Source organism: Fundulus heteroclitus, chromosome 4 (assembly GCF_011125445.2).
Source record: "Fundulus heteroclitus isolate FHET01 chromosome 4, MU-UCD_Fhet_4.1, whole genome shotgun sequence".
In the NCBI taxonomy this organism is placed as follows: domain Eukaryota; kingdom Metazoa; phylum Chordata; class Actinopteri; order Cyprinodontiformes; family Fundulidae; genus Fundulus; species Fundulus heteroclitus.
Window position 1 is genome coordinate 39,877,636 of NC_046364.1, and position 27,204 is coordinate 39,904,839.

Consider the following 27,204-nt stretch of genomic DNA (forward strand, 5'->3'; position numbering starts at 1 on the left):
AAACCTCCCGCACATTTTCTTCCTTTCTGGCGTGAGCAGCACAGGCGACTGATTTTCGATGCTAAAGTAGAAGTAAAGTCCTGTCTTCTCACCTGTTGAAATACAGACCTCTTTCTTTTTAAGGTCAGATTTTGTAAAGTTGCCACAGTTCCAACTTTAACAGGGATTTAACAAAAAAAAAGGCTTAAAAAAAACAGCTTGGCAGGGAACACACTGCGGTGGCTGTGTTCATTGGCCAGAGCGCCAGCAGGGTGCAAAAAAACATAGAGCACATAAAAAATGTACAATAGTCCAACTGTGCCATACAGTAAGTGCAGGACAAACACATTTCATAGGGAGAAGGTAATGCATCTGTCTAAAGATGTGTATTTGTATATTTTTTCATATTTCCCTCCAAGCAGATTGAAATTACTAATACTGCATCGAAATGTGTTTGAATTCAGCTTTTTGGGAGCAAAGGCTGGGTGTGTACACTCTATATTGGTGTTTTAGGACCTGTCATGCTGCCATTTAAAGTTTACATGTTGGCTGTCCTGGTCTCTGTGCAGCTGTGTGTTGCCCCCCCCACCACCACAAGTATGTTATTGCCTGAGCCTGGAAACGAAGTGGACCTTAATCCCCATGTCTAAACAGCCCATCCATGCCTATTATTTCTCATTTTTAAAACACTAATAAGTGAACACAGTTACAGAAGACTTACTTAATTACATAAAGCTGCAAATGTTAAAATTATGTGAAAACAATAGAATGTATTTGTTTATTGTCTGGCTTTTGTTTAGATTACATAAAGTCTGGACTCACCTGTTTGCTGCAGCTCTGACCTCAACAAACACTAATTATGATGATGGAAAGATTGTTTTTGAAATGTGTTTTTAACATTTTAAAATGTTTAAGCGATCAGCTGCTTTGGACGTTTCGTCGGATATCTGATGACCTCTGTTGGTGAAACTCTGCAAAGGCAAATCTGGCCAAATCCAGCTGCATCTAAAGAGTGGGGAAGGTAGCTTTAAAGCGTGGAATGAACGGTCAGCACTTTTATAAATTCTGATTTAAACACTAATTATTCAGAGGATGTCCTTAAAACTTGGCGTGCCCCGGGATTAACACCGCTGCTGGCTTTCTCTCACGCTTTTATCTCATGTTGGAGTTCAATGTTTAGGTGTATAGCCACTAGGCGGCAGCAAAGCTAAAATAATTGTATTTTTTTTCTTTACTAAGAAAAAAAAAAACAGAATATAAACACAACTCTTCAAAAGGGAGCAGAAACAGTTTTAAACAGCCGAACATACTGGAACATACGTGTGGGAAATAAGTACAGCTTGAGCAAAAAGGTTGGGGAAAATGGAAGTGTTTAGATAATATATCGTTGCAATTTTTCTTTGCAGTTTTTCCGGCTTTCAAGTTTTTTTTTTTTTTTTTTTTTTTTTTTTTCAGAAGAAAACATATTTTTTTAAATATTTCAAAAGCCAATTAAACCAAGGCTTTGTTCCTTTCCACTTACAGCAATTAATCTGAATTACTTGGGTGTGTACGCTCTGTTTTGGTGGGTTAGAGCCTTTCATGCATGAATAAATAATAAACTATTTTATGTATAAGTTACAGAGTAAATTAATTACTATTATTCTTTTCCAAAAAGCCTCAGTTGGGTGAGTGGGTCTGTGTTTCAGAGGGAGGAGGCCAGCTCATGGCCGCCGCTCTCCCCAACCAGGAGTTAGCTCCGCCCTCGCCGCGCGTCATCACGCATGACCGGACCGTGCGCCGGCTGCTGGGAATGGAGCCGCCACACGCTGCCCTTACGTCATATCCGTTGCGCGAAGCTGAAAATTTTGGCGCCCCGGACTCAACCAAACACCGGCAGAGACAGTTTACTCCATGGCTTTCAGCACTGATGTGCTACGGTGGTTTTTAGCAGGATGTCAGAGCTGACCGCGGGCGGCGTTTGTTTGCTGATGCCTCCCAGGGAAACTTCACAGTAAGATCTAAGCTCCAGCTGCACGGAGACAGAAACGGCCTTCCTCGCCCGTACAAGGCGATTATTTATCCTCAGGCACCATGAACAGGAACAAAATGAAGAGAACTAAGGTGAGTCCGCCTTTCTAGTAAAATATCTAAGGTATAGCTTATTATTTTGGGGGGTGTACATCTGTTACTTTTTGTGCATTCTTTAAAATTGCCGCGTCGTTTCTGTGAGCAACCACGTAAGACTTCACTGGAAGTCGTTAATGAGGCTTTAACAATGAAAGTCTGTTTTCACTGATATGGAGGTTAATGATTACAGTCCAGCCTTTGACTTCCTCTTTTTACACTGGCTTTTACCTCCAGAGACCATGATCAGTAGGTCAGCCTTTACACTGTCTGCTGCCTTTCGTTGTTAATTGTTATTTTTTAATAGCTGTTATTAACATGATGACATTTTGATCAATTGATTTGATTTAAAAAAAAAAAAAAAATCTGGTTGTTTGTCTCAGGTTGCTGCTGGGTTAGTCGGGGGGCAGCAGAACATCTCCTCGTTCTTTTGCTCCAAAAACCAGAAGGTAAGTTGTGGCTAGATGGTCTTAATGCTTGATCTTTTATTTTTTGCTTGGCATAAAAAAATAAAATAAAATAAAATAGCCGTGGAGGAGACGTCTGTGCACTTAATGCTGGCAGACATCAGGCACACCTGACTCACTTGGGTGAACTAGTTTAGCTTTGCATACATGGAAGTTCTGGCTGTTCGCATAGCTGAAGCTCAGTCAGACCGTCTCTGTGAATTTCAAAGTTCGAGTCTTGCCAAAGGGTGACAGAATTTCATTTAGGTCTGGACTTTGACCGGGACATTTTAACACACAAACACGCTTTGTTCTGATCCACTCCTTAGTTAATCTGGCTTAATAATTATAGTCGCTGGCCTGCTTTGCGGTGAACCTTTGTCCCTGTCAAGGTTGTCCATTTTCCTGTCCTTGCTGAAGCACTGCCTCCCCAAAGCATGTTGCTGCCACCTCCGTGTTATACCATTGAGTTTGTGTGCAGTTAGTTGGGTGTTCAGTGTTATTATTATTTTTTTTTACGTGTACGGTTGGTCAAATAGTTCAGTTTTGGACGCTTAGAATAAGAGCGTGTTTGTCCCATAGGTTTTTGGAGTGTTGACCTGCAGCTCCTCCAGACTGACCCACTGGACGCTTTGATTAACGCTCTTCTTACCTGGCCTGTCGATTTTAGGTGGATTTCTGGCCTTCATGATGTTGTTTGTCCTCTTATACCCTAAGGACTTCCCTGAACAGCTTTATCTAAACAGACATTAAATTTCATGCAGGTGAACTCTTTGTAATGACGTTCAAAGACAGTCATTTGCTTTAGTGGTATTAGATAGATAGATAGATAGATAGATAGATAACTTTATTTGTCATTTTGTATGCACAAAGTGCGTACAGAAAGAAATTTTGTTTGCATACAGCTTGAAAAATCACTCTAGAAATCACAGTAGATTGCACTAATTTTCAGGATAAAGATGCAGCAGCGATTTATGTAAACAGTTGAAATGAAAAACAATGTAACAATGCATGGGAAATAGACAGAGTGCTAATTACGGTATCCAGAAGCAGCAGCAATTTATGTAAACAATAGAAATGTAAACGATGTAAAACAATGTAGACAATGTAGACAATGCAGGGGAAATAGACAGTGTGCTATTCACGTGTGGTACAGAGTCCATTTGTGGCTTAAAGTAAAGAAGCAGAAAGAATATAATTGGACGCCAAACCTTTCATGTGTAATTATTATAATGTGTAGATTTCTTTCCACTACAGTCATTTTGTGAAGGTCTGTCGTATAAAAATCATTCTAGCCTGTGGCTGAGATGTTGGAGAGGCTGTGAATACTTGTGGAAGGGATCGTATTGTTGCATAAATCGACTGTCTCTCTCCTCTGTGTTTGTGTGCAAATGCAGAAGTTGGTTTCCTTGTTGGAAAAAAAAATCACAGATGGCTGTTTGCATTTGACTAATCATCTAATTGTGGCTTTCTTTAGGCCTTGTCATTTCACAGAAAAGTGTCCATCGGCGAGGGTCTACCCGGCAAGACCCAGCCTCAGATAAAAGATGGCGAAAACGTTCGATTCAGAGTAAACACCCCTCCGAGGAGGAGCATCCTCGGCGACCTGGAAAACCTCCTTTCATCCTCCCCGGACCTTCTCCTCTCAGTGCCAGAGACGCCCAGCAGTCAGATCAGACTTTCCTATTCTTCTCCCTCCGACGGGGCAGGTCGGCAGAACTCCGAGCCGAAGCCGTGCCAGCTGTCCCCCATCTGCCGTAGTCCCAGCTCCAAAGGCACAAGAGTGAGAAAAATAATGAGTGAGGAGGAGAAAATGAATAAGAGTCCAAACATGTCGTCTGGCCCTTTGAAGAGACTCTTCAGCCCCGACGAAGAGTCCCCCAGTGCCAAGAAAGCAAGAACCTCACCCCAAAGAGCTTTGGTTGATCGCACAGGTAGCAGCCTGAGGCCTCAGACTGGTCCTCTCCCCGCTGACCAGCTGTGCCTCTCACCGGGAGGAGACACCAAGCCCCAGGAGGATTCATGTTTTACTATGATAACAGAGGCACACACTGGCAGACATGTGCAGAGCTCCCCGGATAAGGACTCTTGCGCTATTGCTGCTGTTTCACATCAACAAAGCGAGCACGCGAGTTTACGAGTGGCGCAAGAGTCGGAGGTGGTCCGGCAAGAGAGGAAGGCTACCCTGGAAACGCACGGAGACGAGAGCACGGCGAACCCCACGGAGCAAGGCAGAGGTACGAATGAATCCTGCTACCCACCGATATGACTGCGTTAACGAGAGTCAGCAAGCAGCAGTGATCTGTGGCGAACGAGCCCGACCGCAGATTCCTGATTATTTAAGAGTGGAGTTGTCACGATTTGTCTTCGATGAACTCAAAACCACACACACGGAGCTAAAATTAAGAGTTTATTAAAAAGGTTGATGGAGTGGTGGATGATGAAACCAGAGAGACGGGACTGAACTGGAACGGGGGTGTAGATGAGAGCAGGAGCTGACGGCCCGGAGAGGGAGAGAGTTCTGGCTGGAGCTGAGTGGAGACAGAGATACACAGGCGGAACCACCAGCACGGCAGAAAGGGTTCTTGTAGGCCAGAATGACAAAAGGATAGTAGCTCCACCTGAAGTCCAGAGGTGGGACAGGTTAAATCCAGCAGTTGGCAGAGACTAACAAAGTAAAACTGAGGCAGGAAACAAACATCTAGCAGGAGCAAACCAGGCAGACAGGCGAGAAGTAAGTGTAGTCTGATGACGAACCGGCAGAAAAGTGAAAACAGAGGAAGGCTTAAGTAGGGAGGCTTGCAGGTGAAGTGAGTCTGACTGATTAATGACCAACAGGTGTGACTGACTGCAGAGGGAGTGAAGGGAAAGCTGAGTAAGGGGGAGGAGGAGCTTAAAACTAACAGAAAATAAAGTCAAATCATAATTAATACCCTGACTAGGAGGAAGAACTGAAAACTAATAGTAAACAAAAGCCAAGTCAAAACTAAAGCCTGACAGGCGTTAACACGACAGCAGCCGCTAACGAGGAAATACTAAAGAGTCTACACTGTGGTAAAGATGATTTACATGTAATTTCTGGAACTCTACTAAATTCCCCCAAAAACAGGGCCTTAAAGAGCATTGGTTTTTGCTGTGCACGGCCAGGAAAGAGGCTTTGAAATGAAAAAATAACCAGCATTGTAGACACAAAGGAAACCTCCACTCACTGCCATATAGACATAAACATTGTTTGTCTCCTTTTCCGTTACTCTAAGCTGTTTTAGGCATGCTTTCTAATGCTGCTTTTGCTCCTCATCGACCAGGTGAGGCGGGTCCGGCGTCCGCCTGTCCCACCGAGGAGGGCCTCGAGGAGAGCTGGTTTAATGACCAAATGGACGAGGATGAAGCCCCCGAGGATAAATGCAAAAAGCCTTTGTAAGAAACACCCGACGTCCTTTTCTGTAGCGGCCAGCAGTGTCTGTAAAGTGTGACTAAATATGCATGCACTGCAAAAATACAGCTAAAAATAAGAAAATCCTTCTTAAAATTAGTGTATTTTTCCTTTATTTGAGCATGTAAATAAGATAATTTGCCAATGGAATAAGATTTTTTACACTTAAAATAAGAACAGCTCATCTCCATCATCATATTTTAAATGTAGAGTATCCGATTATCTTATTTTAGGGGTAAAAACACTCATTCCATTGGCAGATAATCTTATTTACCTGCTCAAATAAAGGACAAATACACAAATTTCAAGACAACTTTACTTATTTTTAGTTCAGTTTTTGCAGTGTGTGTTAATTATTTCACTTTATCTAAGACTCGACCTAATTGTTTTTACAGTAAGGTGCCTGACCATGTGATCCTGTCTGGGGGACCAAATAACCGCTATGTGGTTTTGGATGTTCAGGAGAGACCTGGCCACAAAACGATGACCATCTCGTGCTGCAGGTCGCTGCATCCAACTGAGACCTGCCTGCTCAAAGATGGATGGTAAAGCTGTCTGCTTGCCCATATTCATTGTATTTATCTCATTGTTTACTTTGCAGTTCTCAGAAAATACTTTTTTTTTTCTTTTTTTTAACAACCGTTTTATTACTAGAGCATATGGAGCTAAAACAGTGACATCCTGCAGCGACGTGGACAGGAGATTTGGCATTGTAAAATCAAACATATTGAAAAACGAAGCATTGTTGCAAAGTAAAAACTTCTGATAATAAAATTTTATGCTGTAGCTTTTTTTTTTTTTTTCAATGAAAGATATTTTCGTTGTCACTGCAGGTTTCCTTCAGCTATGATGTCGCTACTGTTTTGGCATCGGGGGGGCGGTGTAGGTACCAGATCGACTCTGTGCCCTGCGCCTTCTGGTGACGTCACTATACATAATTGGTTTAACGTTTGCACAATTAGGCAAAACATTGTGATTGGTCTGGACAACTTACTAAAGTAATTATAGCGGGGTGTAGGTTTTATTCGAGAGCGGGATCGCGGTTTGTAAACGGACAATTTTACGAAGAAATTCTCCATGGGCCTTGCGCCTCCTGATGACGTCACATTATGGCAACGCCACTCAAACAAACTACATTGAGCCCGCGGTCTGCATTTGTAACGAATCAATTTTATTTAGTTAATTTAGTGGTTTCTTTTTTCTGAAAAGCTTCAGGTTTAAAGATTAACATAGAAAAACGTGAAATCTTAGCAATTTAAAATAATCAACCCACTTTAATTGGTAAAATATTTAGGTATAATAATTATCAAGGACCACACTGAAAATGACAGAACAAATATTCAAGCCATTTTACAAAAAAATCAACAAATATTTGACAGTTGGCTCAATTTCTGGAAGAATATTGTCACAATTTCATCTGGAATAATAAAAAACATGTGATCAGAAAGAACAACATAGTAATATCAGTAGAAAAAGGAGGAATAAACGTTATTGATTTTTAAAGTGATGAATGCCGTGATAAAATTAAAATGGCTGCAGACTTTTATTAAAAATGAAAAGAGTTTATGGTTTAGTTTCCCTTCACAACTTCTTTTTTTTTTAATTGGAGGAAGGACATTTCTCTTAAGATATAACTTTGATCCTGCAAAATTACCGATTTTAAATTGTCAGACTATCACAGAAGCATTAGAAAATGATGTTAAAAGTTTTCATGCCTCGATTAAGTTACTGGAAAATAACTGTAAAGTAACAAAATAACATTGATTTGTAACAAATGGAGACCGTGGGCGTAATGTAGTTTGTTTGAGTGGAGTTGCCATATTATTGACGTCATCGGGAAGCGCAGACCCCCCCCAAGCTGATCTGGTATCTACAGGGGAACTAAATTGAAGGCCCCTTCATGGGCCATCCGTTTTTCCTGGTACTCCTCATCTACCTGCTGTCACTGGTTTAGCTCCATTTCACTACAATCATTAGCTATATAAGCCAATGAAGATAATATTAATGAAAATAAAACTCCTTCTTGAGGTGGAGCAAAGGTACTTTAGCGGAGCTTTCCATAAGTTCAATGCAGGTAGATGAGGAGTACCGGGGAAAACTAAAAGGAAATAGAAAGTATTGTAGAAATGAAGTAGTTAAAATATTGAGCTATATTTAATCCAAAAGCCATCAAGTAGATGTGTGTCAGTGAAAGTCTTTTACGAAAGTGTGACGTCGCCATACCTTGTTGAAGTTTTTATTCATGTCTTGTCTCTTGGTTCCTTTGCCATCCTCTCTTTTCTCTGCATTTCTGCATTGTCCAGCCGTCTCAAGGTGTCCCGTCTTCTTGGCTCTTTGCAGGGAGTTGACGGCTGTTTGTCGTGGCGATGTGGTCCACCTGGAGGGCTGCTCTGATGGTGGCACCTGGTTGGTTGACAGGGAGCAGGGCTTCCTGGTTCTTCAACCCGACAGCCTTGTCTCGGGGACCAGCATCTCCAACTCCATCCGTTGCATGAGGCGAGCGGTGCTTGGAGAAATGTTCAAGGTGAGAGTCGTGGACTCTTTAAGCGATTCCTGCAGTAATTTGGTCTAGATATAATCATAATTGCTTCTAGGCAATACATCGGTGGTTGTGCATCAGGCCACATGTATCAGGTAGCCGTGTTTCAATCTCATATCCGGTAAATCTTATTGCATCTCGCTTTACCTTCATGCAGAGTTTTGACGGCGGCTCTAAGCAGATGCTGAACGGCACCATGGTCCACGAAGTCTTCCAGAGAGCAGCTACAGCCAAAGACTTCTCTCTGCAGAAACTGTCCCAGCTGGCCGACGAGGCGCTGCGCAGTCCTCGCTACCTCGGAGACATGTAGGTGCTCGGACTATACTGTAACACGCCAGCAGCTGTTTGCTTTAAACAAACTTAAAACTACAATCGGAATGAGATAAGCGCCTGCTAGACTAAGTGTTTTATCTGGCGAGAAGTTCTTGACATGTGAGAAAATAACAAGTCTTGATGTTATTATTCAAATGGTCCATGTGGCCACAGACATTAGTCGTAATAAATTGTGTCACGGATTTGTTTTCATGGGTTTTCCATCTGGCTGGATTTGTCTGCAACGTTTCCAGGTATACTTTAGGCGTAAGTCAGGAAGAGATGAAGCGGGAACTGCAAGAATACCTGCCATCGCTGGAGAACTGGGCGAATGAATACCTCTGTTCCTCAGCGCCAAAACCAATCAGCCCTAAAATGTAAGTTTCAAATTTATTTATATAGCGCCAATTCATGAAACATGTCATCTTAAGGCATTTTACAAAGTCAAATTCAATCAGATTATACAGATTGGTCAAAAATTCCTATATAAAGGAACTCACTTGATTGCATCAAAGTCCCGACAAGCAGCATTCACTCCTGAAGAAGCGTAGAGCCACAGCACTGCAAAAACAGAACTAAAAATAAGTAAAATTTTCTTGAAATGAGTGTATTTGTCCTTGATTTGAACAGGCAAATAAGATTATCTGCCAATGGGAAGAGTAATTTTACCCCTAAAATAAGATAATTAGATATAATGCACTTGAAATAAGTTGATGGAGATGAGTTGTTTCTATTTTAAGTGCATAAATCTTATTCAATTGGCAGATTATCTTATCTACCTACTCAAATAAAGTACAAATACACTAATTTCAAGAAAATTTTAACTTATTTTTAGTTTAGTTTAGTCTGTTTTTGCAGTGAGGGAGAGTCGTCTGCATTGTACATGGCTTTGCAGCAATCCCTCATACTGAGCAAGCATGAAGCGACAGTGGAAAGAAAAACCACCCATTAACGGGAAGGAAAACCTCCAGCAGAACCAGGCTCAGTATGAACGGTCATCTGCCTCGACCGACTGGAGGTTACAGAAGACAGAGCAGAGACACAACAAGACAGACAAAAAAAAGAACCACCTTTAAAAGGCCCTAATTACCGACATGTGCTAATTAGCTGATTGTGTCTCGTCTGCTTGATCCCAGTCCCAACAGCAGCAGAGCTCTGAGCAGGCGTCAGGCCCCGGCGGCTGTTTACACGCTAACCGGGCTGGCGGACATAGAGGAGAACGTCTGGTCCCCCAGATTCGGCCTCAAGGGAAAAATAGACGTGACGGCGACGGTTCGAATTCAAAAGCCGTCAAACGGCTGCCACCGAGCCCCCGAGGAAAAGACCGTCCCGCTGGAGCTAAAGACCGGGAAGGAGTCGAACTCGATCGAGCATCGCAGTCAGGTCGGTGGAGGCTCATGGCTGTGTTTTCTTCAGGTGGTGTAAAAAAAAAAAATTTGTTTTTTGATGGCGTGTGTCTGCAGGTGATTTTGTATACTCTGATGAGCATGGAGAGATACAGTCCCGATATCGGCCTTCTGCTCTACCTGAAGACCGGTAACATGCACCCTGTAGCCGCCAGCCACATGGACCACCGAGGTACAGCGAGCCCACGAGTCTCTTAAACAAGCAGCTTCAGTTTTAAACAACGTTCAGTCAGACAGAACAATTTTACAAAAAAGAATCTACAAGAAATTGGCAGATATTTTAGTTTCTAGATGTGTAAAGCTGGTAGAGCATTGCCCCGAAATGCATGTATTTGTAATTGTGGTGGAAAGATCGTTCAGATCCACGCGTCATTTTATTTTATTGCCATTTCACAGTTAGTTACTTTGCATCAATATCTCATAAACTGTCAGTTGTTGCAATCTGATGAAAAGTAAAACAAGGTCAACGGGTGTGTGAATACTTTAGCAAAGCGCCGTGTTCTGGATGAGCAAGCAGGATAAACTTTGGGCGGTGTTAAAGTGTGTGATGTGTGATAGTTGGTGTGTTGTCTATAAGTGAGAAGAAAAACATGTTTATTTACTGTGCTTTTGATGAGCAAGCGTTCTGTCAGGATAGGAGGCTGCAGTGTGACGATGGGCTGCTTTGGGTTCTTGGCAGAGCTGCTGAAGCTGAGGAACACGCTGGTTCATCACGTTACCCGCTGCGTGGAGAGAGGATCCGACCGGAGTCACCTCACCAGACTTCCCGACATTCTGAGCAACAGACAGACCTGCCAGTATTGCCCTCAAAAGCTAAACTGCGCTCTATACGAGAGGTGCATCTTCCTACGTCTCATGCAAACATGAAAGTCTGTGATTAAAAAGGGAACTAGTCATTCTTCCACTTCTTCTCTCATTCCTCTATTGTGTCTCATCTCGTCTTCGATTCAGGGTGGTGGACTCCACCGCTGCAGATCTGAGTGACGAGGCAGTGCGAGCCTTTCTGCAGGAGGAGACCGACCACCTGAGTCTGCCGCACCTGAACTACTTCGCTCACTGGCTGCTGCTCTGCAGCCTGGAGGCGTCCAGCATGGAGGCCAGAAACGGCCGACGGCGCGTTTGGCTGCAGTCTGTTCAGGAGAGGTAGCTTATGAGCCGCGGCCCTCATGCACGAAATCCTTTTTCACTCAGTTTTATTTCTTTTTTCTTTCTTTTTTTTGTTGTTTGACGTATAAATGGTGTATGATTTATTTAAGGTTTTATTTTAAAACCTTTTATGTGTTAGACTCCATCGCCTCGTGTGGACACTATAACGCATTCGCCTTCTTCAGATCCTCCCCCTGCTGAGGCTTCCTGCATCTATTTTTTTTTTTTGGGCATTTAACCAATTTCAATGATTCAGATTTTAAAATTTTCAAATCTTTCTGTGCAATCTGCTGTACTTTTTGATAGCTGTTTTAAAAAACGCTTTCTTCCTGCAGGAATGAATACTTGCTCTCAGCTAGAAACACTGTTCAGACTTTAAACAGGACACAACATGTTGGCGTATTTTCAAGGTTTTTTTTTTTTTTTTTTTGTGGTCTGTTTGCATTGTGCCAATACATAATTGGATTTCATTAATGCCAAACGAGCATCGACAGATTTTGCTTTCACATTTGAGAAACAGCTTTCGTCCATAATGCTTCCTTGATTTTGCATGTAAAATACTTTATTTGTTTCCCTGAGGAGAAATTGTCAAAAATTGTTAGGGACCTACCATGGAAAGTAGGAGATTACCGGACGAGAAGTAAAAGAATGTACATGTTTCAACAAGAAGAGAAAGGCATAATGATAACACGTCCTCTGTCTGCGCCATCACCTGTAAGACACAAAAAAACAAGCAAAAACAGACATAAATCAATCATCGTGTAACACCTTGATACCATTGCTAAATCATATGTATTATTATTTAAGCTGACATGTGTAATGTGATACCTAAAAAAGAAAGTAAAAGAAAATAAATAAATAAATTATAGCCTTTCTGTATATAAGTGAACATTTAATAAAGGGTTTAGTTTTTAAAATATGTTGAAAGGCTGTTTTAAAATCCCAATTTAAGTTTCATTAAATAGTTTGGTCTAAACAAAGTCTTCAACGCCTTCAACAATAAATCAGTAATTTAGAGGTCTGAGCATAGGAAGGTTTGTTTCCCACATTGTGATAATGGTTACAGCCTCTTAAGGAGTCAGAGGCAACAAACCCTCCTCCACAGAGCTTAATGCAACAAATCTGATCAGCAGTGGATCACTTTCATCTGACTTCTTCTACGAGTGAGTCGCGCAGCGCGCGCGCGATCGAAGCTCGCGCGCGCTCGCTCGCGACGCGCGTCTGCTCGTCGCGCTCGCTCTCTCTCGCTGATCGCGCTCGGTCTCTCTCTCTCATCTCTGCTCTCGAACATTTTCTTTCCATTCGAGCATCCTTAACAGCCCATCCTATATTTGCTTGCAGTGAGAAGAACGGCAGCTGTGTGGGGAACGTGCAGCTCAGCGGCTCAGTGACCGCTCAGTCTGACGGCGTCTTCCTCCACCGTTTCCTGCGCCGCGCCGCTGCCCCCCGGCAGGATGTGGCTCACTGGGGTCTGACTAGCGGAGACCGCGTCGTCGTCAGCGACCAGGAGGGCCGTCTTATCGGCTTAGCGACAGGATACCTCAGAGAGGTCAGCGGGACGTGGGTCAGCTGCACCCTGGACAGGTGGGCTCAGGATTCAGGAGGCCTCCTGCTGTGCTCAGCTGAACTCTTTAACTGAGTCTTCGTGTTTTTATCGGTTTAACAGGGACCTGTCAAAGTTCAGCGGCGTGTTGTTTCGCCTGGATGGCGACGAGGGAGTGGTGGGCCTCGGCACTCACCTCAGCAACCTGTCCAGGCTGATGGAAAAGTCTCAGGACAGGTGTGATCAGGGAAACATGATCAGACCAGCATCAGACGCCGTCAGAGTATTTGGCTTTATTTTTATTTCCTGGTTTTGCTTGCACCTTAAATCTGCCTCTCTGCAGCGAGCGTCTGAGGGAGCTGGTTGTTGACCTTCGACCTCCGGAGTTTATCACCAACCTGAGCTCTGTTCTGCCCAGAGAGGCCAAGGACACGGTGGCCAACATCCTGAAAGGTGCTTAAGCTCAGCTTTTGTTTTCTGTTGCATGTGACGCTCCGGTTGCTCTTATGGTGCAGAGGTGTAAACTGATTAAGCTCTACTCATCCAAGTGTTTGGTGGCACCTGATATCATTACGACTCAGATTTTGTTGGTATTATTATAATAAAGGGAGAACGAACAGCAATGATGCACAACAAAATAATATGTTGAATTATTTCAACTGCTTATAAGCCGGACACTTGCAGCCACTACAGCCTGGCACCAAATGATCAGCCTGAGTTGATTCTCTGCTAACGACCGGTCCCAGTGAGAGCCTCATTTATAATGTGCCTTGCATAGTTTTTACACCCCTTGAACGCTTTCACATTTTGTCACATTACAACCTCGGCTCGCAGTCTATTTCGTTAGGATTTTATGTGACCGGCTGCCACATCTCTCCCTGTCCTCTCTCCTGGGTCCCTTGGTCTTCATGGTGCCGTTTGTTCTGCAACGTTTTCTGACAAACCTCTGAAGCCTTCGTTGAAAAGCTAGTTAATCACACAGAATTAACTAATTAGGGTAACCTTGAAGGAAACTGGTTGAACTTTATTTTTATTAATGGGTCAGATCAGATTAAAGGGAATTAAATAAACGTACATGCACCTTTTTTTTTTTTGTTGGTCTGTCACAATAAATCCAGATAAAATCCACTGAAGCTGCAAGGCACTGTGCAGGTCAGAATCACAGCAACCGGGCTTTAAAGATGGGATATCCTTTGTCTGATTTCTCTTGCCGTAAATCCAATCTGTGTGGGCGGGACTTTATTTTTTCATGGATTCAGTCTCAGGTCCTATAATTGATATAAATGACATTGTAATCATGGACTAGTAGATGATACCTTTTTTAGTTCCCATACTATTACATATGAGTAAAATCTGCTATGTATGCGTCATCATTCAGGCTGTTTGATCATTTAACGCGTCTGTGTTTTATAGGTCTCAACAAACCCCAGAAACAGGCCATGAAGAAGGTTTTGCTGTCCAAAGACTACACGCTCATAGTTGGCATGCCTGGCACCGGCAAAACTACGACCATCTGCACTCTGGTAACCCCTCAGTCGAAGTCGAACCGTAGCTCTGCTCTCTGTCGGAGCGGTGACCCGCCGCCGCTGCTCTGCCCCTTCTCCCTCGTCTAACCGTCGTCCTTTCTCGGCTCAGGTCCGCATCCTGCACGCCTGTGGGTTCAGCGTTCTGCTCACCAGCTACACTCACTCCGCTGTGGACAACATCCTGCTGAAGCTCAAACGCTTCCGGGTCGGCTTTCTGCGTCTGGGCCAGGGACAGAAGGTGCGCCGCTGTTTTGCCGCTGGGACGTCGGCACAAGTGCAGTGATGTAAACGTCTGACGTGAACTTTTTTCCAGGTTCATCCAGAGATCCTGCCGTACACAGAGGAGAGCGCCAGGAAGAAGGACGTGCGAGCGCTCGTGGAGCTGGAGCAGCTTTACAGCAAGGAAGTGAGGAGCGGCAGCGAGACGATCTAACGGCAGCGCGGTTTGCGTCGTTTAATCGTTGGTTTCCTCTGAAACCATAAACTCTTCACCTGTTGTTCCAGCTGGTAGTGGCAACCACATGCATGGGCATCAAGCACCCGATCTTCACGCGCCGGCGGTTTGACTTCTGCATCGTAGACGAGGCGTCACAGATCAGCCAGCCGATCTGTCTGGGCCCACTCTTCTACGCCAAGAGGTTTGTTCTGGTCGGAGACCATCAGCAGCTGCCACCGATCGTGCAGAACCAGGAAGCAAGGTGAAGGATCTTTGATTGTTAATGAGGTGTGCTTTGATGGGGATTCCACCGGGAGTAAATAGACCCAGCCAGGACATGAAGAATGCGATGAAGCTAATGCTGCGTTATTATTTTTTTGTCCCGTTAAGGTCTCTTGGGATGGATGAAAGTCTGTTTAAGCGGCTGGAGCTTCATAGTGAGGCTGTGGTGCAGCTCAACGTTCAGTATCGGATGAACAGGTGAAACGCGCCGTGCTGAGATAGAACCGGATGCTGCAGCTGTTTTACATATGTTGAGATTATCGCACTGCTTTGCTAAACTCATCCACTTTCACTGCATTGTAAAGTCGAAGGAAACAAAAAAACAAGGCTTACAAAATTTCTTTACAAAGAAAACCTTGAAAGAAAGTCTCCATGTTGTGCTTTCAAAACGTACATTATCTGGTATACAGCGTGTATTGGTTTCAGATTTTATAGAAAATGTGAAAATTTCTGTAATTTCACATTAACATGTAAGACATACAATTGTAATCTTTGCACAATTGAATATGCTTCCTCTCTTTGCCTCTGAAGAGCTTTAAAACCCATCTAAGAATGTGGAAATCATTGGTTTACGTCGCTTGACGTGTCCTTGAAGATTCAAAGTAGCATCTTTCTGTACCAATTGAGCTCGATATACATGAAGGACAAAATTCAGTTCAAAGCCCCAGCTCTTCCATTCTTGCTTTCGCATTTTTCCGAAGAAACCCTTTTATTTATTTATGTAACTAATAAAGCAGCGTTTTGGTCCTCTCCTCTTTATACAGACAGATCATGTCTCTGAGCAACTCTCTGATGTACGACGGCCGACTGGAGTGTGGGTCGGAGAGGACGGCGTCGGCCCTGCTTGCGCTGCCCTCTCTGCTTTCTGTCCAATCGGAGCTCACTTCCTACTCGGAGACTCATCCCCAGCTCGACTTGTCCTGGTTGCAGGCCGCGCTGCTGCCCTGCAACCCAGTGTGCTTCCTGGACTGCTCAGCGGTTGGTAGAATAAAGAGAGAACGCTTCTAGTGCAGCTGTTTTTTCTTTATGTGTTCTGGCAAAAGGATTTCAAACAAAGTTCTGATACTGTTGGGGTAGGGCTGGGCGATAAATCGATTTTAATCGATTAATTCGAATTTAGAATTCTTTAAGATTTCATTTTTGGAAAATCTGGATTTTATTTTGCTAATACACTCATTGGGTTTCCATGAAGAGAACAGCATGTGATGCTGAATATATGTTTAGGCAAATGTATTGTCAAAATATTGTTAAGTAGAAACTTTTTTTTTTTACCATAATACGAGGTACTTCATTTACTTATTTACTTTTTTTTTTAACTTAGTTTGAAGTTCACAAGTGCAGTGAAGCCTGTTCTAAGCTCAATGTGTAATACCACTAGCAGCAAATGTTTTGTTATATTTTCATTGTTTATAATGGCACGGCTGCCATCTTGTTTTACAAGCCTGTTTCACAGCTTGTTTTTAGTTGCAATTTGAATTCAGTTCAACTCCCTGACGAAATGCTTGACATAAAAGCAAGGTTTTAAAAAAAAATTGCTTTAATTTCTTTTTATGAAACAAAAAGGAGGAAAAAATCGATTAATCGGATTTGGTATGATAAAATCGGAGATTTATTTTTTTAATCCATATCGCCCAGCCCTCTGTTGGGGTTTATTTAAAAAGTGAAAATGATGCATGAAACTGTGCAGACCCTATTAGGTATACTTGGAAGACCTGGTTCATGTTGGATTATGTCTAAAGGTGTCGGTTCCTGCAGGTTCCTGCCTTGGAGTCGGTGGAACAGGGAGGAGTGAGCAACCACACTGAAGCTGCTCTCATTCACATCCTTCTTTCTCTCCTCATAAGGGTTTGTTTGCTTCTAAATTTTTTTTTGTTAATTTGGCCAAAAATAAACCTAATGCAACCATAAGACAAACAAAATAATCTTAAATTCAGTGTTTCTATTTCTGGTCAAAAACCATGTCTGTTCCCTCTGTCCACCAGGCTGGGTGTAAACCCGGTGATATCGGCGTCATCGCCCCCTACAGGCAGCAGCTTAAGAGCGTCTCTGCCCTGCTGCAGTCCTCTGCGTTCACGGGGGTGGAGGTCAACACGGTGGACAGATACCAGGGCCGAGACAAAAGTCTGATTGTCTTTTCATTTGTCAAAAGCACAGCAGAGGAAGGAAACGTAGGTGTTCTTCTTCCATTCTCCTGTAAGATGTTTAAAGGGGGGGATGCTTGGATTGGGACCCCTGTCCTCATCGTGTCCCGTTTATCTTCTCAGTTGGGGGAGTTGCTGAAAGACTGGAGGCGCCTGAATGTGGCCATCACCAGAGCTAAGCACAAGCTGCTGATGGTGGGCTCTGCTGCGACGCTGCGGCGCTACTCGCCGGTGGAGAAACTGCTCCGCCATCTCCAGCAGGAGAACATGATATCCTTTATAGTGGTTCACTGCCTCCGCTGAACATTACGGCCTCTGATGGGCGAATCGCGTGACACTGATGATCTTTTCAGTGTATTAGAAGCAGGAAAAATTGGCTATTTTAAGGATTTGAATGAATTGGACAGTGTTTGTACTGTGATGGATAGATGAGCCGCTGCAGCTTAGTTTGCCGAAGATATAAAAATAATAGCTGCTGTTTGACGCTTTGGGGCAATGTTGTGCTGGTAAAACTTTAAATACAGTTCTGCCATTTATGAACGTTTTTACACTTATATACACTATAAAGAACAGGTTTGAATTCAAGGTTAATAGATTATAAAATTTTATGAATACACACTTTGCATGCCACATTTACATTCAGGCTGTTGGCTGCAGTCTCCTCTGTCCACACGTGACATAGATCAGTGTCCGAGTTTGTAAAAGTCAGCCAGAGGAAAGACAGGAGTGAGGAAAATGTGGATTTATAAATAGTAACTGCTTCCTCCTAGCGATATTTTTACTTTAGTGTTTCCATCACTTTATTTTCTAATGTAGCACAGACCCTAAATGAGCATACTTTCATGGAAGCGTTATTCCCTGATGGCCGTTGCCTCTTGCAGCAGGATAGCGAAGTCGGACACAAAGCAAAAATGTTTCGGGAGTGGTTTGAGGACCACAGCAAGTTTTAGGTGTTAAATTGGCCCCAGATGTCGATTAATGTGGGCGTCTGTGGGACGTGCTAAAGCAGGAGCTGCAAACTCTTCTGCCTGTCCTGTGCACCCCGCTGCAAATTCACTGATTCATCACGGTTCTGATTTTACCTGCAGTTTCAGGAGCATTTTATTTTGAAGATAAGATAAATGGATAGATGTCAGAGCCTGATCCACATTGTTATTCTACAGTTTCTCTATGGAGCTAAATCAGTGACAGCTTGCATTGATATTGAAAGAGATTTGGCAATTGTAAAATCAAACATTAAAAAATTAAACATTGAGTAATCGAACATTTAAAAGTCAAACATTGAAGGCTCCTTCATGGGCCTTCTGTTTTTCTGGTACTCTTCGTCGTCAATGTTTGACTTTCCAATGTTTAAATTTCCTATGTTTAATTTCCAATGCCAATTCTCTTTTTAACATCACTGTACACTGTCCCTGGTTTAGCTCCATGTTTCTCCCTATATTTCTTCAGAGTTAATGTCACACTGCTTCACAGCAGCACGGTGCAAAGCAGAGGTGGGGCTTAAAGCCACCGAGTTACCAGGTTTGTTGAAAAGCGGTACGGTGGAGCGGAGTTTGGGCAGGACGAGTAGAGCGGAGCTGGGTTTAGAAGGGGGGGCCATGGAAAAGTCCCATAGTAAAGTCCATGCATCAGGCTGTCAGGGCTGTTTTGGCCACAAGAGGGAGCCCTACACATTTAGATAGTCATAATGTTATCCCTTTTTTTTTTTTTTTTTTGCATATTTTACTTAAAATGTTAAGTACATATGTTTTTTGTTTTGTTTTACTGGTGCTCTGCAGTTTTTTTTTCTTTTGTCATGTGTGTTCAGTTTTTTTTTCCTGAACCCTTTCTTCACATTATCCAGCTCCCACCAGCAGCTCACAAGGCCCTACCCAGCATGCACCTCTGAGGCAGACCTGACGCCACACCTGGCCAGCTCTCAGGGATGTAGCTGAAGACTGGATCAGCTCTAGTGTGCAAAATGGTGAAAGACATTACCTCCGTTATGATTGGATGTTCACCAGGAGGCGCAGAGCCTCTGTATTAACGAGCGAACAGAAAATCAGAACAAAGTGAATTTTTGTTTTTACCTCAAACTAAAATATTTCATAAAACGCGTGTTTCATATTGGTTTCTTTAAATGTAAAACTTTTAATCCAGACCAATATGTCAATTTTAATTTAATTAATATCCACTTGAAGCAATATGCTTCTAATGTGGATCAAGGTACTTGACGGGTTAAAACCGTTTCACTGCTATAGAAGGTAAATGTGAATAGTTACACTGTGACTTTTCAAACTGTTAGTTTTACCAAATGCCTCTTGTAAATCCACTAATGGTACTCTAGTTGTAATTATTGGTGCTGCAACATCATTTAGTTCTGCCATGGCTCAGATAAGCTCATTCTTTAAATACCTCCGATTACTTTTTTTAAGTTCTCATGAATGAAAGACTAGTGATTATTTTCACCGCCTGAGTAATAAAACATTCAGCACCTCAGACATGTAATGGTACAATGTTGTTGTTGTTTTTTATGTAACTGGAGTTTTAACTATAACCTGTGGTACCGTCTACTTGAAGAGTTCCCCAACAATAAGGCATTGTGTTATTAAACCTGGTTACTGTAACTGATCCACAGCTAACGAGAGCTAACGCTAACCTGTTTACTCATTTCTGATTTCAGCATTTACAGCAGTAACGACAGGTTTTTGCATTTGTTTACATTTTCTCTTGATCAACTGCGCAGAAACGACAGACCTCCAGCGTTACCAGGAGTGCATTTTTATTTTAAACTGTGTACAGAAAAAGTTGTTTAGCATCTGTGACTTTCACTGTTGATTCCAACTTCTATTTATTGTTTCAGATTCATAAAGCTGCATCGCTAAAAAGGCCTGACTGTGATTACTGCTTTTTCACCTGTTTACTTGTGGGGTGATCTCAGATGTTATTCTCTTGTCTTGTAACTTTTTTTTCTTTTTTTTTATATGTGAATAAATTGTGTTTATTAAAAGTGATGTTTAGTTTGTGTTGCATTTAGCGCTCCTTAACACACCTACATTACAGTTTTAACTGCTTTCATCAAGGCCCTTGTAGGCTTGTTTATACTCAACAAGAGAAAAAAACAACTGAAAAATGTGGTTATTATTCATAAAATGGCAAAAACCGGAGCAAAGTTCCTTCTGACCTGCACATTTTATACTTTGAAGAAGAAGAAAAAAACAACACAGAACACCATGAAGGTCATCTTGGAGCTTAAAAGGAGGAATAATGACAACCCTATCTTAAAATGTCTGACCAATCCCACAGTAGGTAATGGTTGCCACACAGAAGTTTTGCTCTCATGATGCATTAAACAAATTTCTCTGTTCTTGTGAAATGATTAGATCTGTTAGTTTTGAGCAGGCCTTAATGCACAAAGAGTCTATCAGCATGTGTGTCAAAGAATCTCTCGTATGCAGGAGACAATTTTTGAGCCTCAAAGTTGATGAGCTGGTGAAATCATCGTTCCAGTTGCAATGTGCTTATTTAAGAGGAGGGATTGCTGTAATTTCAGTGATCCGATCCAATCAGCTACGTTTCCTTAGAAAACGTTTTACCAATTAGAGAGAGGAAAAACTGAATTTAACTGCATCATGCTATAACTAGGATCAAATTGGAATATATATAATTGACTTTGAAATGTCGTTGGATTGATCCAGTTATATATTTGTCAAAATAATGACTTGTGAATCAGAGCTATATAAATAAAATGGATAAATGACTTGTAACCAATGATTGTTTTTATTCAATAATTAGCATTGGACTGTTAATCGTTTGGTGAGCTTGACTGTGAAACAACCCTGAGCCTGAAGATGGGGATTCTATCTTCATGGAGGGTTTTCTTTTTGTCTTCATTATATAATGTGTTAAAAAATCTTATCTGGCTACTGTAACATGGCTGCACATTGACCGAGGGTTGCTTCCGATTGGCTCCTCAAGGCCACAAGACGACCCATTTCCCGGGAAGATGCTAGAATTTAATTGAAACAGAACCATCAAGACGTTTAGCCTTGTCAGAACCAGGGCCTGATCCATGGTTGTGTAGTTTGGTTGTGACGCTTTGTACCTTTCGTTTTCCATTTTCGTGTTAAGTCCCTATTAGGTTTTGTGTTTTTGCTTGATTACGTTGATGTGCTCAACATTTCTCAGTTATTTTATATCGGAGCATTTTCTTCCCTTTGGGTCCGATTGATTTGGCTAAAATTTGGGAGTTACCCAAAGTGGGCCACCAGCCAAGCACAACCACTTAGACCCAAACCAGCAGGTTTCTCCTCGAGTGATTCTACTGGGAAAACAGAACCTCTACTGAAGCTAAAACAGACCGTCCTCTCAGGCCAGAAAGGTTGGAAAATGTTTCTTCCACATTCCCCCAATTTACGTTTGGTATTAATTCAGGATCATACACCTTGAAGCCCTTTTTTTTAAACCCCTGGGAAACCTTTGATAAAAGTAAAAAAGTTAAAACTTTAACCACTTTGGACAAGATTTTGAAAATCAATCTCTTTTTCAGCGAACCTGATACTTTTTCCCAGTATGAGTAGATTATGTTCAGTCTCTTTGTTTTATCCAGCTTTTTTCTCAATTAAACCAATAGGAAACAGTTCTTTAAATGTTTATTAAAATTGTCAAATAGGAACATGACAATTTTTGATTGATTATGGGGCTGATTAAAAACTGATGATTTACCTACATTAATACAGATTATTGAATCATGTTGACTTCTACATCAAACTGAGGTGTAATGAGAACTAATCAATGTGGCTGGTTATTAAATGATTTAAAAACTTTTTGACGGTTTGACTTCCTTCTCGTGTCTCTACAGTCTGATGACTCCCTGCAGTACGGCGGTGACCTCTCCAGCTATGTTGATCCTTCCATCGTCTCTCACTTCCAGTTCCAGCTCCCCTCCACGACTTGAGCACTGGTAAGCTACAGATACAGAAGATCAAAACTCAGGGAAGATAAGTGCTGTCAAAGAAAATTAAGAAGCAGTTCAAGTAACAAAGTTATGGAAAATATAACAACCTGGGCTCTACATAGGATATTATTGAATTATATCATCTTAAAAAGAAGAACTAACGGTTTTTAATAACATTATTTTATAAGAGACAACATTATTTTATGAGACAAAAGTGCTAAACTATGTGAAATAAAATATGATGGCCCATGAACCTACCTGAAGTAGTGACACCAATGGGGAAATATGTGCAACATAATCAAACAATGAAGACATTTTAAGTTCCCTTTTAGTCTGAACTCTCACTACAACCGGGCCCAGCACAAAGTATTGCAAACTAATCGGCTGTATGGCCTCAGGGCCGATAGGGGGCGCACAAGAGTAATTAAAAAAATATATAAAATTTTGCATGTATAATTATTTCTATATGATTATTGTAACAAAAACAATTTCATTATAAAATTGTACATTTTTAAAATATATGTTTGGTCACGTACACACTATGTGCACCAGAAAGTACTTTATTATTATTATTATTTCCAGTGCTAAACACAGAGGAATAACGTTCCACTCCCTTCTATGGGAAAAAAGAGCACCTTCATATTAGTTTGATGCATAAAGTATTTACACTTCAAATTAAAGATTCTTGTTGTAGATTACTTTTCGACTTGTTTAAATGATTGTGATTAAAAGGCTATGTGACAAAAATGAGCACGTGTGCCTGACAGTCAAGGTGTTTTACTCACAGGGGAACCTTTTAATTCATGCCAAACTTCAAAATGTGACCTCGCATTGGCTTTCTTCTCACAACCCCTCTTAAAAGAATCTTCCACCTGATCAGTGAATGTCTGCTGCTGCTCCTCCAATGTTTCGATGGGCATCTTAGCTCCTTAGTTGCCCTGTTAATTAAAGAGGGCGGCCATGTCTTGTCAGACTTGCCGCTGTGCCATCCCCTTTCCATCTTCTGATGATAAATTGAGAAACAAGATGTTTTCTGACCTACTCCTGCTATTAACCTCTCCACTACTTTCTCCATGACCAGTCTGCTGTGCTCCCAATCTCTGTATAAATACAGATGTACTTATACAGAGATTAAATGTGATACAGACATTTGTTTTTTGTTTTGTTTTTTACTAAAAAGGTGATTTGTAACGGAAACTAGTTGTCGTAGGTCTTATTTAAGGGTATCAGGATAAGGAGGGCTTAACACAAAAGCATGTCACTAGTGGCTGGGCAGTTGTGTTTGCATGTTGTTGATTGTTGCGATTGGAGAGAAACATTAACAAGCATGCATATCTTTTTCTCCCACACGTTAATATCTAACTTCACAGTGAAACTTAAGTTACCATGGTGATGACCTTAATAAAAAAAAAAAAAACAACCAGCTCCACGACAAAAAACCTGCGGCTTAATTTGAAATGATCTGTAATGGAAAACCCAGAACCTGCTCTGTCTCTGTACATCAACTCACCGAGCATTTTCTTTTTTCCCAGTTTTTTTGACCAGTAGCCACCCAGGACGGTGTGGGCAGACCCTATAAAAGCAGAACATACATGTGTATTTCACATGAAACATGAAATATGTAAAAATGGAATCTGCGTTATTTCCTTTTAACCTGTTGTTTGAAACTGAAGGATGATGTACGCTACAGCAGGAGGGTAATAAAGTACAGAATTAGGGTTATCTGGGAGAGTGGTCATCTTACCGCAGACAGGATCTTCTGGGATGCCGCACCACGGAGCAAAGTACCTGGAGTAGAAGTCATATCCTGGCTTACAGTCAGGGGACCCTGATGTCAGATTAAAATATATAGAAATGAGCTGAGGGGATGAGGATTTTATTGATTCGACTTGATGACGGATCAATCTAAACAGCACTTTCTATTGGTATTACTGGTGAGCTAATGAGAGCGGATTTTCAGAAGACTACAGGTTAATGTTGCTCTGCTGCGACACTTCTGACAGAGCCGGTAGTAAAACTGACCGACAACAATCTTTGGTTACCTTTCATGGTGACGATCACTCCTCTGACTCTGCCACTAGAGTCGCTGTTCAGGAGAGCAACGGGGTCAACTTTCAGACTGGTGAGCAGTGACCTGGAGACAATACACGCATACACTTTTTGAACGAAAGGAAGAAGGTGGGAGATTTAATGGGTTTGACGTTCTGGTTGGATGTGATTGTGCATGCTCCCGCAAAATGAGGGCTTTTACTAGTGACCTTTCACAGCCGTCCGGCAATCGAATCATCAGCTTCTTTGTGTCCCGGCTCAAGCAGACTTCCTGAATTGGGTGGTTTCCTACTATCGCCTTTATTAAAAGTAAAAATATAAAATAAAAATACAGCTAAACGCACATGTAATCTGTCTGAAGAGAATTGTTTAAACAAATGGGCTCATCACCGGTGTAGAAATTTAATTACTGACCTCTATGATATCTTTAAAGTCATTGTGATCCTGCAATATAAAACAGATTCAATTTTAACAAATTTTGTAAGAATCGGTCCTTCTAAATGTTTTACAGTAAAGCTGCATGCATGTTAAAGAATATGTGCTATTTCAGGTAAAGCTGAAATTCAAAAAATGTTTTATTCAAGTTTAAAAACCTTAAAAGAATAAAGAAAATTCTTAAAAATGTAATTATGAACAGCAACGTAGTCTTTATGATGATTGCTCTGACCAGTAATACGTCCAGATTTTCAATAAATCATTCGTTCCTGCTTTCTCTTCTGTGTCAGCATCTCATTCACAAAGCCAATAGCACTAATTACAGGTCAGCAGGACCACACATATCATATTTAAAAAAGGTGATTAAAAACTATCCTCTTCACACAATGCAGATACAAGACAAAATGCTTTACTCATATTGAGTAAAGTGCTTTCATCTATAAGGTATCAATTTAGGAAGTAATTCAAAGATCTCTAGTCCTGCTATATTAACTTCAGTATACATATTCATGTAAAGCTTTTCCCTTAATTTCTTTTTTTTTTTGGGATGGGGTGGGGGGGTGGGGGGGTTGTTTTCAGTGTCAAATGTTCTTAACTAAATAAGTCAAGAACATCTATCAAGATAATGAGAAGGCAGATGCTGCTGGTGAGACAGCCCATATCAAATTGTTGACATACTGTATTATATATTATTATGTCTTGTTGCTTCTGAAAAGCAATACATTTAAACAACTTTAACTACTCTTCCCTAAATGTTAAATGTCATTTAAATATCGGCAAAATGGCTGTCAACAGTTTTAGGAATAAATCTCCCTTTGTGAATTAGATTAGCAGTCTCTGGTTTGCTCCTGTCCTGCAAGTGAAAAAACTGCAGACCCTAAGGATTAGGTAGCTAATTTATTATTTTTTTATTTAATGCTCTGACTTTGTGAAGCACTTTAGGATTTATATTTATATTAATGAAAGGTGCAAAATAAATAAGATATATTCAATTTACTTACCAAACAGAACATATATTTCATCTAGAACATAGATTTTCTGCAGCTTTGTCTCGATGTGTTCATAATGTACCTCCTTGGTGGGTGGGTTCAGAGGAAAGTCCATAATGTATCCTTCCTTTTTCTTGCTCACAGCTAGAGCTCCACTTCTGGTCTCAAAGACCAATGTTGGATTAACATTATCTGAGGAGCGTACATGATGCACTTTGGTTTGAAACAATGTTTTTATACAGCAAAGAATGTGCTGATTAAAACATGCTGTACTTAACTACATTTTAAAGTTTGCAAGCTAACACATTGTTGATCTTTAGTGAATGACACACTCTTAGCCCCCATATTGCATTTACACGTGTTTCGCATATGGCTTACTTTTGTACTGGAACAGCACTGCTGCAGAGGCCAGCGTGGCATGACCGCACAGATCCACTTCAGTTGTTGGTGTGAACCACCTGAGTCGAAATCTTTTTCCTGTTAATCAAGATGTGCATTCCTGAACAGTCTGCAAGACAGAGCTTACTCTGGCAGTGGTCACACATTTCTGCTGAATCCTCAGCAATGCAATGTCATGTAAATAACTACCAGAAGTGAACGTATCTGCAGGGTTGATCAGGGTGATGAAAGCTGTCTCTGACAGGTTCATCTCTGCTGCAATCTTATGATACAAATCCTCGTTCAGCTCCTGTTGAAAAGCCCAGGATAATATAATGCACACATAATAAATATGATGCAATTCTAACCAAGACTTGAGGCTTAGATGCAGGTTAACATGTGGAGCTGCCATCTTAAGACAAAACGGTGTTATCATGCAACACCTTTAACCTGAAACTCTTTGCTCACCATTGAAACAATAAAGCAGCTCTGATCAAATAAAGCTTTTTCTCTTTAATTATGTCCCAATAAGGAGTATTAGCAATGTAGTCCTTAGTGAACTTTTTTGCTCAGTGATCGAGTATATATCTTCTCAAGTTGTTTACAAGCCATGTGACTAACAATTCAACATGCAAACTCACATGCAAGAGTGGACAGACAGCCGCAGGATTTCCTTTGAATGGTAAATTTGTGAAGGCATCCAGCGTATACACGGGAATCTCCATTATTACTTGGCCTAAAGCTGAAATAATATGGACAGTGTTACTGTTTCGGTGGGCTTGCTGCTGTCCTTGGACTTTCACCCTCCTCTATTTGGTATGCAGACTGCTGGCCACTCCCCCCACCCCACCCCCGCCCCCCGCCTCCAAAACACACACACACACCACCACAGCAGCAGCCTTCCATTGGTTCAGCTCAATCTGAAGCAATTTTCGGTGTCGCAGGTTTATGGAGGCCTAAAGGGGTCAGAAAGTTTTTGTATCCTGTGAAAAATAATAATTGTTGTACCTGAAAATATATTTTAACTGTATGTCAAGTCGGCTTCTCCAAATTGTCCTTAAGTGTCAATGGTTGTTTGTCCTGTTTGTCTCTCTGTGTTGCCCTGTGACAGACTGGCGACCT

At 41.6% G+C, this 27,204-nt stretch overlaps 2 protein-coding genes across 2 annotated transcripts; one reads left to right on the forward strand and one right to left on the reverse strand.

Annotated features, from left to right (window-relative positions):
• Window positions 1-1,806: 1,806 nt before the first annotated feature.
• dna2 (DNA replication helicase/nuclease 2) lies at window positions 1,807-20,284 on the forward strand. The gene is made up of 25 exons (XM_012881008.3): window positions 1,807-2,082; window positions 2,469-2,534; window positions 4,009-4,768; window positions 5,837-5,948; window positions 6,360-6,509; window positions 8,305-8,488; window positions 8,661-8,809; window positions 9,070-9,192; window positions 9,952-10,198; window positions 10,279-10,393; window positions 10,901-11,057; window positions 11,173-11,364; window positions 12,709-12,951; window positions 13,034-13,147; window positions 13,254-13,363; window positions 14,324-14,433; window positions 14,546-14,674; window positions 14,750-14,842; window positions 14,941-15,134; window positions 15,263-15,352; window positions 15,919-16,132; window positions 16,910-16,999; window positions 17,137-17,322; window positions 17,419-17,565; window positions 19,130-20,284. The coding sequence occupies exons 1-25, from the start codon at window positions 2,053-2,055 to the stop codon at window positions 19,181-19,183; spliced, it is 4,059 nt and encodes a 1,352-aa protein (XP_012736462.2). The 5' UTR covers window positions 1,807-2,052; the 3' UTR covers window positions 19,184-20,284.
• A 1,625-nt stretch (window positions 20,285-21,909) lies between these two features.
• LOC105938978 (phenazine biosynthesis-like domain-containing protein 1) lies at window positions 21,910-26,899 on the reverse strand. The gene is made up of 10 exons (XM_012880957.2): window positions 26,724-26,899; window positions 26,293-26,392; window positions 26,083-26,181; window positions 25,787-25,896; window positions 24,695-24,724; window positions 24,490-24,578; window positions 24,274-24,365; window positions 23,976-24,059; window positions 23,742-23,804; window positions 21,910-22,242 (listed from the first exon to the last, which is right to left on the reverse strand). Exons 1-10 carry the CDS (start codon window positions 26,805-26,807, stop codon window positions 22,130-22,132), a joined length of 864 nt encoding a protein of 287 aa, XP_012736411.2. The 5' UTR covers window positions 26,808-26,899; the 3' UTR covers window positions 21,910-22,129.
• Between the last annotated feature and the right edge of the window lie 305 nt (window positions 26,900-27,204).

Coding starts and splice junctions, on each gene's coding strand:
- dna2 (XM_012881008.3), top strand. CDS start 2,053: ATGAACAGGAACAAAATGAAGAGAACTAAG. Junction 5,949..6,359: donor GATAAATGCAAAAAGCCTTT/GTAAGAAACACC, acceptor TTGTTTTTACAG/TAAGGTGCCTGACCATGTGA. Junction 15,135..15,262: donor GTGCAGAACCAGGAAGCAAG/GTGAAGGATCTT, acceptor TGTCCCGTTAAG/GTCTCTTGGGATGGATGAAA.
- LOC105938978 (XM_012880957.2), bottom strand. CDS start 26,807: ATGGAGATTCCCGTGTATACGCTGGATGCCTTCACAAATTTACCATTC. Junction 25,897..26,082: donor AGTGCTGTTCCAGTACAAAA/GTAAGCCATATG, acceptor TACGCTCCTCAG/ATAATGTTAATCCAACATTG. Junction 23,805..23,975: donor CCCAGAAGATCCTGTCTGCG/GTAAGATGACCA, acceptor CTGCTTTTATAG/GGTCTGCCCACACCGTCCTG.